General features: G+C 54.7%; 1 protein-coding gene across 1 annotated transcript in view; it reads left to right on the top strand.

Moving 5' to 3' along the window:
- The first annotated feature begins 4,027 nt into the window (after positions 1-4,027).
- RHBDL3 (rhomboid like 3) overlaps positions 4,028-12,161 on the top strand; it is a 33,237-nt gene continuing 25,103 nt past the window's right edge. The window contains exons 1-3 of the mRNA XM_049637925.1: positions 4,028-4,184; positions 8,093-8,317; positions 11,514-11,662. Coding sequence (XP_049493882.1) covers positions 8,093-8,317; positions 11,514-11,662 — 374 coding nt within the window. The 5' untranslated portion in view covers positions 4,028-4,184. The remainder of the gene's footprint in view (positions 4,185-8,092; positions 8,318-11,513; positions 11,663-12,161) is intronic.

Genomic DNA, 12,161 nt, shown 5'->3' with positions numbered 1-12,161 from the left:
TTTGAAGCTCCCCCTACTCCTTTGCCCCAAGGAGGGAAAGAGCCTTAGGTGGTACAGGATGTGATTCCCAGGCTTTTTCCCAGCCTAGGTCATAAGTGCACAGGAAGGGATCCAGGGCAGGAGACAGGGTACATGACAGAGCACGTGTGGGGCCCCAGGCTGGGGAAAACTGGCAACCTGGGGGATTAAGGGGCCAGAGGGCTGGGTGCTGCTGGGATTAAATGTCCCTGAGGAGCCTCTGGCAGCTCTTTTCATGGCGGAGGCAGGTGGGCGGGGAGCCTGTGGGAGGGTCAGCTCTCAGTCTGTGCCTTTCTCCTCCCCCTGCTGCCAGCATCCTCCACTCAGGCTGAATGTGGACTTGGCCTGCCCCCTCCCTCCGCAGTGCTGGGGGCCCTATTCAGGAGGCAGCTGCGAGGATGCTCCTGACTCCTGGCTGCCTGCTGGGCCCCTGCCTGCAGCCCTTTCACAGCCACTGCCCCCCACGGCCCCCACACCACCCCCCCCCGCCCCGTCACCGTCACCGTCACCGGGAACCCACCCAGCCAGACCTCATCCAGAAGGCGACCCACTGCTAACAGTGGATGAGTCCAAGGCACAGGGCACATGGCAGGGGGGAGCTTTGGGGTCCTCAGTACATTATTAACAAGGAAAATTGCATTTGTAGGGTTTATTTTCCCCAAAGCTCCAGACCATGGATCTTATCCCCCATACCTGGCCTTGAGGGAGGCCCAAGGGCAGGAAGTGAACCCAGGAGGGGCAGCCAAGCCCCCTGACACGGGTGCCCCCTGCTTCGCTCTGAATGAGGCAAGTAGAAGTGGGCACCAAGTCCGTGAAGCCCTCGGCCCTGGAGGGCGGCTGCCCCCACGTTTGCTTTAACCTACTACAACCTGAAGGGACATTAGGCATGCTTGATAGATGGGGCAATTATGGCTTGAGATGTTTACCCTAAATTATATAAACTAGTTAGTGGCTGAAACAAGAGTGGGATTCCTCGTTCCTTGTAGCCTCCTTTCAAAGCCCTCGGCTTTCTCCTGGGGCATCAGGACCTACCTCTGTCCACCTTCTGCTTGCGTCTTGTCTCTGTGACTGTTTCTCCCTTTGTCTTCCTCTCTCTGCACCACCCCCATACCCCATGCCCACTGTCTGCCTCTGCTGTCCTCTTCCCCAGGTGGTGGAGGTGGGGGGCAGAAGGCATCCTTTGTGGAGCCAGCCCCTTCCCTGTGTCTCTCTCCCTGCTAGGCACCCTTCTTCATCCCTGAGGCCTCGTTATTAGGGTAGTGATGACCCCCATTGTCTGGCTTGTCTGGCCCTGGCATGAAAGGTAGAGTTTTGGCAGAGAAGGAAGACTCGGCCTGTTTCCAGCTCATTCTCAGTAGTCTGGAGCCTGTAATGTGCTTGGGGCAGGACTGGCAGGGGGTGGGGGCTCCCAGAGCCACAGGGCAGCCCCTGTCACTAGGACAACAGCAGGGAGCCCTGGAGGGGGAGGGAGAGCTGGGGAGCAGGTGGTTCTTTGTCTGGAGCTGAAACAAGGGAAAGGGGCCCTTGCCTGATCCCAGCCCCTCCACCCCACTGCCCTCCCAAGCCCCTGGGAAGCAATTGGTGTCACTGCTCTTGAATGAGAGGGCTTGCTCCCCCCAGACCATGTCAGGAGAGACTCTATCCTATAAGCATATCAGTGCCCCCCCCACCACCACCACCACAATGCTCATAGCGGGTGGCAGTGGGGAAGAGTGGATTTTCCCAGGACACAGGGCTGCTTCTCAGCTTCCACCCCTCACCCCTACCATCAGCCCACCTAGCACAAAGGGGCCTGTGTGAGGCCAGGCTGGCGAGTCAGATGCCCTGCATCAGCCCTTGGGGATGCAAGGGGTCCCAGGCATCAGAAGGAGACCCTCGCTGCCTGTCATTGCCACTTTCCTTCTCCAGGCCTCACTTTCCTAGCCGAGCAATAAGGAGGTCAGAACTGTTGCTATGTGAGGCTCTGTCGTGCTTTCAAAATCTTTGTTTAGGATGGGGCTGTGAGACCCCCAGAGCCCCCTCCTCCCCCTCCTCTCACCACAGTGATCCTTCACTTTTGCTCCAGGGCAGCCCCTGGAGGCTGAAGGTCAGTGGCTACCAGTGCTGCTGAACTGTCTGGGTGGAGAACACCGCCTGCCAGGCACATCGTCTAACCTCTCTGTGCATCCCCCTGTGCCTCTATTTCCTCCCCTGTCCTATGGGGATAGTATAGTAATAGGACCTCCTTCAGGAAGGTGTCATGGATGGGGGGGTCAAAGAAATTATACACATAAAGTGCTTAGAGAGGTATTTGGCCCCATGAGACAGTCAGCAAATGTTAGGTGTTTTCATCCTTAAAGATCTTTGTGGCGCAGGGAGTGGCTGAGTTTCCTGAAATACTCAGTGGTGTGAACTAAATAGGTGTCATCCCTGGAACCTGGTATTTGGACTTCAGGGTGGGGACACAGGCAGATTTTTAAATAGACCTCTTTAGAGATGTCCTCCCTCGTTGAGTTCTGGGAAGAATTGAAATAGCCCATGACTTGTGAGTCTGGGCTGTTTCTCTTGGATTGTCTTAGAGGTACTGCACGCGGGAGCAGCCTTCCTAAAATAGTCTCCGTTGACCTTATCTAGAAAAGGGGGTGAGGTGCCTGGATGGCTCAGTTGGTTGAGCCCCAACTGTTGATTTCGGCCCGGGTCATGATCCCAGAGTTGTGGGATCGAGCCCCACATCGGACTTTGTGCTGGCAGCACGGAGCCTGCTTGAGATTCTCTCTCCCTCTCTCTGCTCCTCCCCTGCTCACGCCCTTTCTTTCTCTCTCTCTCAAAACAAATAAATTTAAAAAGGAAAAAAAAGGGGTAAATGTGGGTTTGGTCACCTGGACTCCCCTGTCGCGCACACACGGACGCCCACTGTTTGCTTTCTAAAATCTAAGCAGCTCACCACAGCGTGTGTAGGCACAGCGAATTCGTGTGGGGAAGCACTCTGTGAACAGGACAGCTCTCAGCAGTGGCGACAGACAGTTGGCATCATTCTCTAGCAGGGCGTGTGCTGTGCGGGGGACCCCGGGGCGGCTCTGTGAGCAAAGAGGGGCTGTGGAAGAGGCACGGAAAGGCTATGGGCTTCTCTGGGAGAGACGAAGAAGACCGATAATACCTTCCCTGGAAGATCAGTACCTGTCTGTCCATCCCAACACCCACTATTTATACACCCAAGAAATGTTTGCTGAGTGCCGATCATGCCCGACTCCTGCTAAACGCTGGGGTACGCAGTGTGGCCGGTGCCAGTTACCCAGCAGCCCGGTGAAGATGCGCAGGGAGGAGAGTGGAGGGCCGGGTGGGCTGGTGGCCCGAGGTCTGTCCGATGTGCAGGGAGCCAGCCAGAGCAGCCTGCATCCCGGGGAATCCCGAGACTGCACGGAGTAGCTGGGCAGGGTGAGTGGGAGTCTCCCTGGGAGACGAGGGTGGAAAGGGACCCCTGGGAGGGGGGGTGCAAAGCTGCACGGGGTCTCTGGGGAGCCCCCACCGAAGCCCATGTGTATGGCTGTAGGTGTGCCTGCATGCAGGTGTGAAAGGCGCCTGCAGTCAAGTGCAGGAGGATTTGCAAGGCTGGGCCCCTGCTCCCTAGGCCCGGGGCCTCAGCATTCCCCACTGGAGTCCCTCTGGCCCGCACCCCAGAAGTTCCTCATCTTCCTTCCCTTCTTGCCTTTTCCTTCTTGCTTTCCTCTTGTCCAGGGTCAGGATTAGGGGCGAACAGGATGGAGCTTGACCTCTTCTGAGCTTGTTTCCCTGTCCATGCACGAGATGGTTGGGTTGGGCGATCTCCAAGGGCTCTGGGGCCTTCTAGGACTTTTAAGTGGTTGTCCATGCCCTATTTGGATGTTTCCTCTGGGGGCCTTGGAAATATCCCAGAGGCGGCCTGGGCCTCTGTTGGCAGAGGGCTGGGGACAGGAGCCCGTGCGTGGGGATGGAGGTGGGACACCTGCAGGGCCCCACTGACCCCACTGCTATGTGTGCTTCTCCCTCAGTTTGACCCTGGGAACACAGGCTACATCAGCACAGGCAAGTTCCGGAGCCTCCTGGAGAGCCACAGCTCCAAGCTGGACCCGCACAAACGGGAGGTGCTCCTGGCTCTCGCCGACAGCCAGGCGGATGGGCAGATCGGCTACCAGGATTTTGTCAACCTGGTGAGCACTCTGGGGCTCTCGCTGCTGGGAGGGACCTGTTTGGGGTGTATGGCTTAGAAGACCAGGGGTGGTCCTGGGTGGCTCAGTCCGTTAAGCATCCAACTTTGGCTCAGGTCATGATCTCATGGTTTCGTGAGCTCAAGCCTCGCTGCCGACTCCGTGCTGACAGTGTGGAGCCTACATGGGATATTCTGTCTCTCCCTTTCCCTCTGTCTCTCTGCCCCTTGTGGGATTCTCTCTCTCTGCCCCTTACTCACTTGCGTCCTCTCCCTCTCAAAAAACAAAACAAAACAAAACAAAGATCATTTTGGGCAACTAAAGGGAACTGTTGACTTGCAACATTGAAAAAGTCCAGGCTTCAGAAGGTGGAAGGACATCTCTGAGGACCTGGTTTCTCATTGTCACTCGGTTCTGCCTTCTGCAGCGTCAGCCCATACTCAAAGAAGCCCCTGGCAGTTCCAGACTCTCCGTGTGGCAGCAAAGTGGCTGCAGCTGTTCCAGCCCTTACACCCTCAGGCCCTCACCATGCAGAGGACTAGAGGGACTCTTCTGTTCCCGCACAAGGCTTGGGATTTCCTCCCGCCTATTGGCCTAGATTGGGTCAGTGGGATGTGTTGATTGACGTAGGCCAATCGGAGCCCACCCATGGAGCTGGGGGTGGGGTCAGTTCCACGGAGAGGAAGGGCTAGGAGTAGGAAGTGGGAGGTTATCATTGGAAGAAGAAGAGCTGGAGAGTAGATGCTGAGAGCAATGGGGCACTCGGGTGAAGGCCAGACCTCGTCAGACCTGCTGGCTGGGTACCTACCGTCCTGGGTAGTCGGAGGGGCTGGAGACAGGCGGCCTGTGAGCCCTGCCCACTGGTCCAGTGTCTTGGAGTAGAGACTTCTCCCTCAGTAGGAGGTACTGCTTTGCTGTCATGGGGGCCACTGTGGTGGGGTTGGAATGGCGTTCAGGGGGGCTCAGCAGGAAGCATCCCAGCAGGGATGCGGATGGACAGGACATGAGTAGAAGCTGTATGAACTAGCTGGGTCAGTACAAGGCCAGAAGCCTCCTCCCGGTTTCCCTGTTGGTGAAGTGAAGATAGTCACCCCTTTTCTTGCCTTCCGTGGAAGGGCAAGAGTGAAACGACTCGTGCGAAGTCCCCCAGGCTCCTAGAATTCAAAGGCACCGGTGATGGGGGGTCAGTACCGCCCGTGCCTGCCATTGTGCCTGGTGAGCTCTCTGACGTGGGTGTCCAGGCTTTGGGGCTATTTTAATTGCCTGGTGATGGAGACCTGCCTTTGCTCGGAGGGTAGCATGATTGCAGGGAGCAGCTGTAGGGTTTTTAGGGCTGTTCAGAGTGGAGCCAGAAAGCAGACCTCCGAGAGGGTGGGGGACGGAGCTGAGCTAAATGGAGGAGTCAGGATTCACGGGATGGGTGGTGGGGGTGAGCCCTGTGACCTGGAGCCCAGCAGTGGCTTGGGCCAGTCCTGCGTGGGCCCATCCACATCCACACCCGGAGTGCCAGCACGACTGCCACATGTCCTGCTCAGTCTCAGGCCAGAGGGAAGGCTTGGCTGGGCCCACGAAATGCTTCTCTCCAGCCGAGGATCTGTGGGTCTTCTGCGTGAACCCCAACAGCAGACTGCTTGTTACTGTCAGGATTTCTGTGTTCACGCTCTAAGCCGGAGCAGCCAGCCAGAGCCTCGATTTGTGTGAGCAGGGCTGCCTGGAGACCGGGACTAAGGGGGGCTCGCCAGGAGGGGAGCTCTGGGTAAGGCAGCGTGCCCAGAGAGGACGTGGGTCCTGCTCCTGCCCCTGCCTTTGCCACTCACCGAGAAAGATCCTCTGAGCATGTGTTTTCTTATTTGTAAAATGAAGCCAAAGGATACCTTCCCTCTTCAGGATTGTTGCGAGGATTAAATAACCTGGAGTATTAGAAAGATTTTATCTCTAATGTTCCTTTACCAGCTAAACCCGCCTGCATCCTTTGTGGGCCCTTCCCCAACCCAACCCAGGTAGAATGAACCCGCCTTATCCAGAGCCCCCACAGTGCTTTGCCCAGGCCTCTCTTCTAGCACAGGCCACGTTGCATTACACCTGGGTGGCCAGGGTTGTCGTGTACGGGTGTGCAGCTTGTGTACTGTACAAGGATGCCTGCCAGTGAGGTGAATGGGGACTGCAATCCGGCCTGGGTTTTGTTCACCAAGGCCTAGAATGGGTTCATCCACCTGGAAGAAGCGGCTCCCTTATCTAACTGGCACAAAATGGACTCTGGAGTCACATGTAGCTGGATTTGAATCCTGACTCTTTGGAGAAAATCCTGGTGTTTGGGAAAATTACTCACCTCCAAGCTTTAGTCCTCATCTTCGTAACGTGAGGACAATGCTGTGCACCGAATAATTCACATGTGCCTCTGCTTGTAAGCTCCATGAGGCCTGAGACGCGGGGTGGCCCTAGACACATCAAGGGTGCGGGCGAATGGCGAGTGTGTGTGCGCAGTGCTCGTGCTGAGCCCACGTTGCCCGCTTCAGGGTGTGGCTGTGGGTATACTGTGAGTATGTGTGCTGTGCCCACTTGGGGATTGGGAGAGAGGATGGTAACAGGGGCTACAAAACAGTTTGACAACGTGATCCTGTCTCGGGTTTGCAGTGAACACGAAGCCCCAAGATTGCCTCCATTTACAGAATTCCTGCACCAGCGAGAAGAACCAGATCCAAGCTTTGTAGGCATGGAGAGGATGAGAATAGGGGATCAGTGGAAAGGGTTCATCTGGAAAGGCCTCCTGGAGGGGGTGAGCTTTAAGCCAGATTTTGAAAGTGAAAGACCGTGGAACCCGGGAATGGAGGAGGGGTGCTGCAGACAGAGGCTCATTCTACCTTAAACCCCTGTGCCTTGGTCTGGCCTGGTTCACCAGCCAGCCCTCCCTGGGCTTCTGCCATCAGGTTTAGCCAAATGTTCCCTGATAGGGCCACAGTCCCAGGAATGTGTTGATAACCCCCACCCCAGCTACCCAGGCAGCCCTGTGGGCTCTGGGGGTGGGAGAGCTTTATCTCCCCATAAGAAGGATCTGGAGTGTGGTCGTGGAGGACGGGTGGGACGCCACAGAGGCCCCAGGAGCCTAGAAGTCAGCAAGGCTGGCCGCCTGGTTTCTGGGAGTCAGGCTGACCACAGAGCGAGGCCGCCAGGACTCCAGTGAAGATGCATCCGGCAGCCTGAGGCTGCGGATGGTAGGGCCAGTCGGTCCTCAGACAAGGCTCTACGACCAGTCCCTTGGCGCACCAAGCGTTCCAGGCACTCAGGAGTGATGACCTTCCACAAACACAGCTCTGGGTTCTCGTTCTAGAGACCTCTCTGCAAACTGGTCCACCTCACCAGGGCTGCCCACCTCTTCCCAAGCTGGCATCTCTAAGGACTCGAGCTCCTTCTCATCCTTCAGTTCTCACTCAGTTACCCCCTCCTCAAGAAAGCCCTCCCTGACCACCGTGGGACAGGGCTGGGCTGCCTCCTGAGTGCTCCCCCAGCAGCCTTCACGCTGAGCCGCGATTGCTGGTTTCTTATTTGTCTTAAGCACCATTGTGTCCTCTGTGCCTGGCAATGTGTTGACGCTCACTTGTGACGGATGGATGATGGGTAGTTAGGTGGAAGGAAGGTACGGTGATCATGGGTACAGGTTCTGAGTTTGAACTTGGACTCCTAAACCTCTCTCTGATTTTGTAGAATGAGGATGTTCACCGTCCTCATCTAACAGGTAGACTAGTTAAGAATATCCAAGGAGCCCAAAACAAGTTGCTTTAGAACATCTGCCACGTGGGACCCCAGTGTAGAAGAAAGAGAAAGGTGGGATGAGGCCTGGTCGGTCCAAGGTACGTGCTGAGACCCCGAGACCCCAGTTCTGATCCCTTCCCCCCGCCCTGTTTCCCACGCAGATGAGCAACAAGCGGTCCAACAGCTTCCGCCAGGCCATCCTGCAGGGCAACCGCCGACTCTGCAGCAAGGCCCTGCTGGAGGAGAAAGGGCTGAACCTCTCCCAGCGGCTCATCCGCCACGTGGCCTACGAGACCCTGCCCCGGGAGATTGACCGGAAGTGGTACTACGACAGCTACACCTGCTGCCCCCCGCCCTGGTTCATGATCACGGTCACGCTGCTGGAGGCAAGCACAAGGGTGGGGAAGGGGCTGCCCAGCCCTGGGGTGGGGGGCGCGGAGGGGGTGGGCAAGAGGGTGTCTGAGATCAAGACAGGAAGGGCAGCGTCTCCTCCACCACAAGGCGGCGGGTGAGGCCGAGCTGCCAGTCAGGCCGTGTTACAGGGCCTGTGAGTGTTGTTAGAACCCCGGGACCACAAGGATATTCCGAAGATTATTATCGCTGCAGCAAAATCCCCGTATGACCACCCCCTACCAAAACAGCAGCAACAAGAACAATGTCCTAAGCTTGTTGACGTGGGGGATTTGGCCAGGCTAACTCCTTAAAACTAAGTTATTTTAGTTCCTCCCTGGTGGGGAATGTGGACCAGTCGTTTGCTCCCCCAGGACTCCATCCCCCCCGCCTCCCGTAGAGCAGGGATCACCAGGCCCGCCTCCTTCTCCCATAGAACTCCTCTATTTAGCGCAAGAGTGCCTGGTGGCACTTTCTGAACACAGAAGCATTACTCAAAATGCATATGGGAGGGAGTGTTTATGAACAGGTAAATGTGGGCTTAACGTATTTTGAAAGAACATTCTCCCCTTAGGGAATCATCCGTCCCTATCGTTATTCTAAACGTCTCCTGCTTATGCAGTAGAAGCCAAAGGTACCGTTTTCTGAGTGTGTGCCCCTGTGTGAGAGACTCTGAATTCTTTTGGCTGCTGAGCCTAGAACCCCTGGGCCCCCAACCCCAGCTCCTGAATGGTGTTCCGTAGTCTGCACCGTTTCTCTTCCAGAGCCACGGGCCTAATTACCACCACGGCATATGTTCCTATAAAGCTGATGCCAAATCAAATGGCAGGATCATTAAGCTCCATGGCGATCTTCTTCTTTTCTTCCTGAATCAGAATAGCTGGTCTGCAAGGCCAAGCGCTCCTCTGTTTGTTGTTATGGCTTCATCCAAGCGCATGTTGAAGATGCGATGTTTCTGAGATATTCTTGGAATCGTTCTCCAAATGCTTACTGTGTTGGTCTATTTATTAAATTCTATTTGAGGACCAATAATAATGAGCTGCCTTGGGAGCTGTATTTGCTGCCAGACCACCCGTGTCATGTAAGATGGACAGAACGGCTCCCCAGAGAACCCAGGGGAGTCCATCTGCTGGAGGGTGGGGATGGGGGCACTGGGAATGGCACAGGTCCCGCCCAGGAGGCCCGAACCCCACACCGATTACAGCCTCATTCGCTGAGTACATGACACGCACAGCTGGCCCTTCCTGTGCTTCAGCACTTTCAAACCTCATGACCACCTGGAAGCGTGGGCATCCCCATTTCCAGATGAGGAAACCAAGGACCAAAGCGTTCAAGTAATTTGCCCAAGGTCATCCACAGAGGCGTCCAGGTTGGTTTCAAATTTCCAGAAACTGCAGCTCTGTAAACTCAAACCACCAATCAAGAAGAAAATGCTGAAATAACTGTTTCAGAGTATTTGTACTAAAGCCCAAAGCTTTCGTTTTACATATAGTTTCAGTAACTTGGTTTCCTGGGTCCATAACAGGGAATGGGAGGGACGTGGTGGGAAGTTACTAGAAGGGGCCCACAACCAGCCAGCAATAGGGAGTAAGAACCTGGCTGTCATACCTGGTTTACAACCTGCTGACCATCTGGCAGTATGGGTGAGAACAAAAGAAAATTTCGAAGCCGACCAGAGTCTTAAAGAGACACGCAAATTGGGGCCATTTACTGTAGGACTGAAAATCCCAGGGATGCCCGGCTGGCTCAGTCAGAGGAGCTTGCGACTCTGTCTCAGGGTCATGAGTTCAAGCCCTACGTTGGGTGTAGAGATTACTTGAATAAATAAACTCTAAGAAAACAAAAAAGGCACGTGGGTGGCTCAGTCGGTTGAGCGTCCGACTTCGGCTCAGGTCATGATCTCATGGTTTGTGGGTTCAAGCCCCATGTCAGGCTCTGTGCTGACAGCTCAGAGCTTGTTTCAGATTCTCTCTCTCTCTCTCTCTCTCTCTCTCCCTCCCCCTGTCTCTCTCTCTCCCTCCCTCCCCTTGCCCCTCCCCCGATTGTGCTCCCCCTTTCTCTCAAAAACAAATAAACATTAAAAAGAAAAAAAAAGAATGGGTTGCTTGGGTGGCTCAGTTGGTTAAGCGTCCGACTTCAGCTCAGGTCACGATCTCGCGGTCCGTGAGTTCGAGCCCCGCGTCGGGCTCTGGGCTGATGGCTCAGAGCCTGGAGCCTGCTTCTGATTCTGTGTTTCCCTCTCTCTCTGCCCCTCCCCCGTTCATGCTCTGTGTCTCTCTGTCCCCAAAAAATAAATAAATGTTAAAAAAAAAAAAAAAGAATGGGGTGCTTGGGTGGCTCAGTTGGTTAAGTGTCCAACTTCAGCTCAGGTCATGATCTCATGGCTTATAGGTTCAGGCCCCGTGTCAGGCTCTGTGCTGACAGCTCAGAGCCTGGAACCTGCTTCGGATTCTGTGTCTTTCTCTCTCTCTGCCCCTCCCCTGCTCACGCTCTGTCTCTGTCCTTCTCTCTCTCTCTCAAAAATAAACATTAAAAAATTTTTTAAAAAAGGAAGGAAATTTGGACACATGCTATAACATAAGTGAATCTTGAGGACATCATGCTAAGTGACATAAGCCAGCTACCTGTGTGAGTCCGCCTAGATGAGGCACCCAGGGGAGTCAAATTCATAGAGACGAAGTAGAATGGTGGTTGCCAGGGCTGGTGCTTAATGGAGACAGAGTTTCACTTTTGCAAGACTTCTGTGGATGGTGGCACTGACAGCTGCACAACATCGTGAACACACTGGATGCCACTGAGCTATATGCTGAAAACTGATGAAGGTGGTACATTTTATGTTATGCGTATTTTACCGCAATTCAAAAAATCACCTTGTGTAGAATTGCCTCTTCCCCCAAACGGGTATGTAAGTTTTTGCTGCAATTAGTTGAAACCCCCCCCCAAGCCTTTCCCGCCTCTCACCGAGAAGGTGTGGGCAGAGCCCACGTGACCATTTAACACAAAATAACCAAACCGAAGTGGGGTGAGAGGTGTCCGAGAGCTAGGCAGGGTGCCGGCCACAGGAGCTGTCCCTCATTCTCCGAGGAGGAAAAGTGACAAGTTCCTGCAGGGGATTCCGAACGTTAGCACCAGAGGGGCTCCTGGCCAGTTTCGCGTCTAGTAACAGGCCCCTGCTGTTCTGTTTTCATCCAGGTTGCCTTTTTCCTCTACAACGGAGTGGCGCTGGGTCAATTCGTGCTGCAGGTAACCCATCCGCGATACCTGAAGAACTCGCTGGTTTACCACCCACAGCTCCGTGCGCAGGCATGGCGTTACCTGACGTACATCTTCATGCACGCTGGGTGAGTGCCTGCCTTCATTCGCTCTGGCTAGAGTCCCCATAGGAAAACAAGAGGTCCAGAGAGCCTAGAAGGAAATGTTTCAGTTTGTTTTTATCTTCCTGGACACAGGGTTTGAGGTGGCTCCTTGAAACTTACCTAATACCAGAAGATAGTTCATTCCTGACACAGTATGGAAAAGGGGGAATAGATGGAGGAAAATGCTAAGTTTAAGCCCACAGTGAAAGCGGTACAAATGTAGGTTACAAGTTCGTTCTGAGCTTCCTAGTGGCCAAAGCAAAAAGGGAAGTGTTAGGTACCAAGTTCATGATCCATAAACTGTGTGCGTGTCAGTGCCCCCAGAAGTGGAATAAAGGACAGGTTTCTTGAAAGCGCCTTTCTCCCAAGGTGGTCTCCATAGGTGGTGAGAGTCTTTTTGAGGAATTCTAGCAATAATTATAGTATCTGTTGATGGGATTCCCTGCCCAGGCTGCCCAAGACTGTGACTCCACAGTGGGTAAGA

The sequence above is a fragment of the Panthera uncia genome, chromosome E1, assembly GCF_023721935.1.
Source record: "Panthera uncia isolate 11264 chromosome E1, Puncia_PCG_1.0, whole genome shotgun sequence".
Lineage (NCBI taxonomy): Eukaryota > Metazoa > Chordata > Mammalia > Carnivora > Felidae > Panthera > Panthera uncia.
Note: the sequence above shows the minus strand (reverse complement) of the source record. Positions and strands in the feature narration are given on the sequence as shown.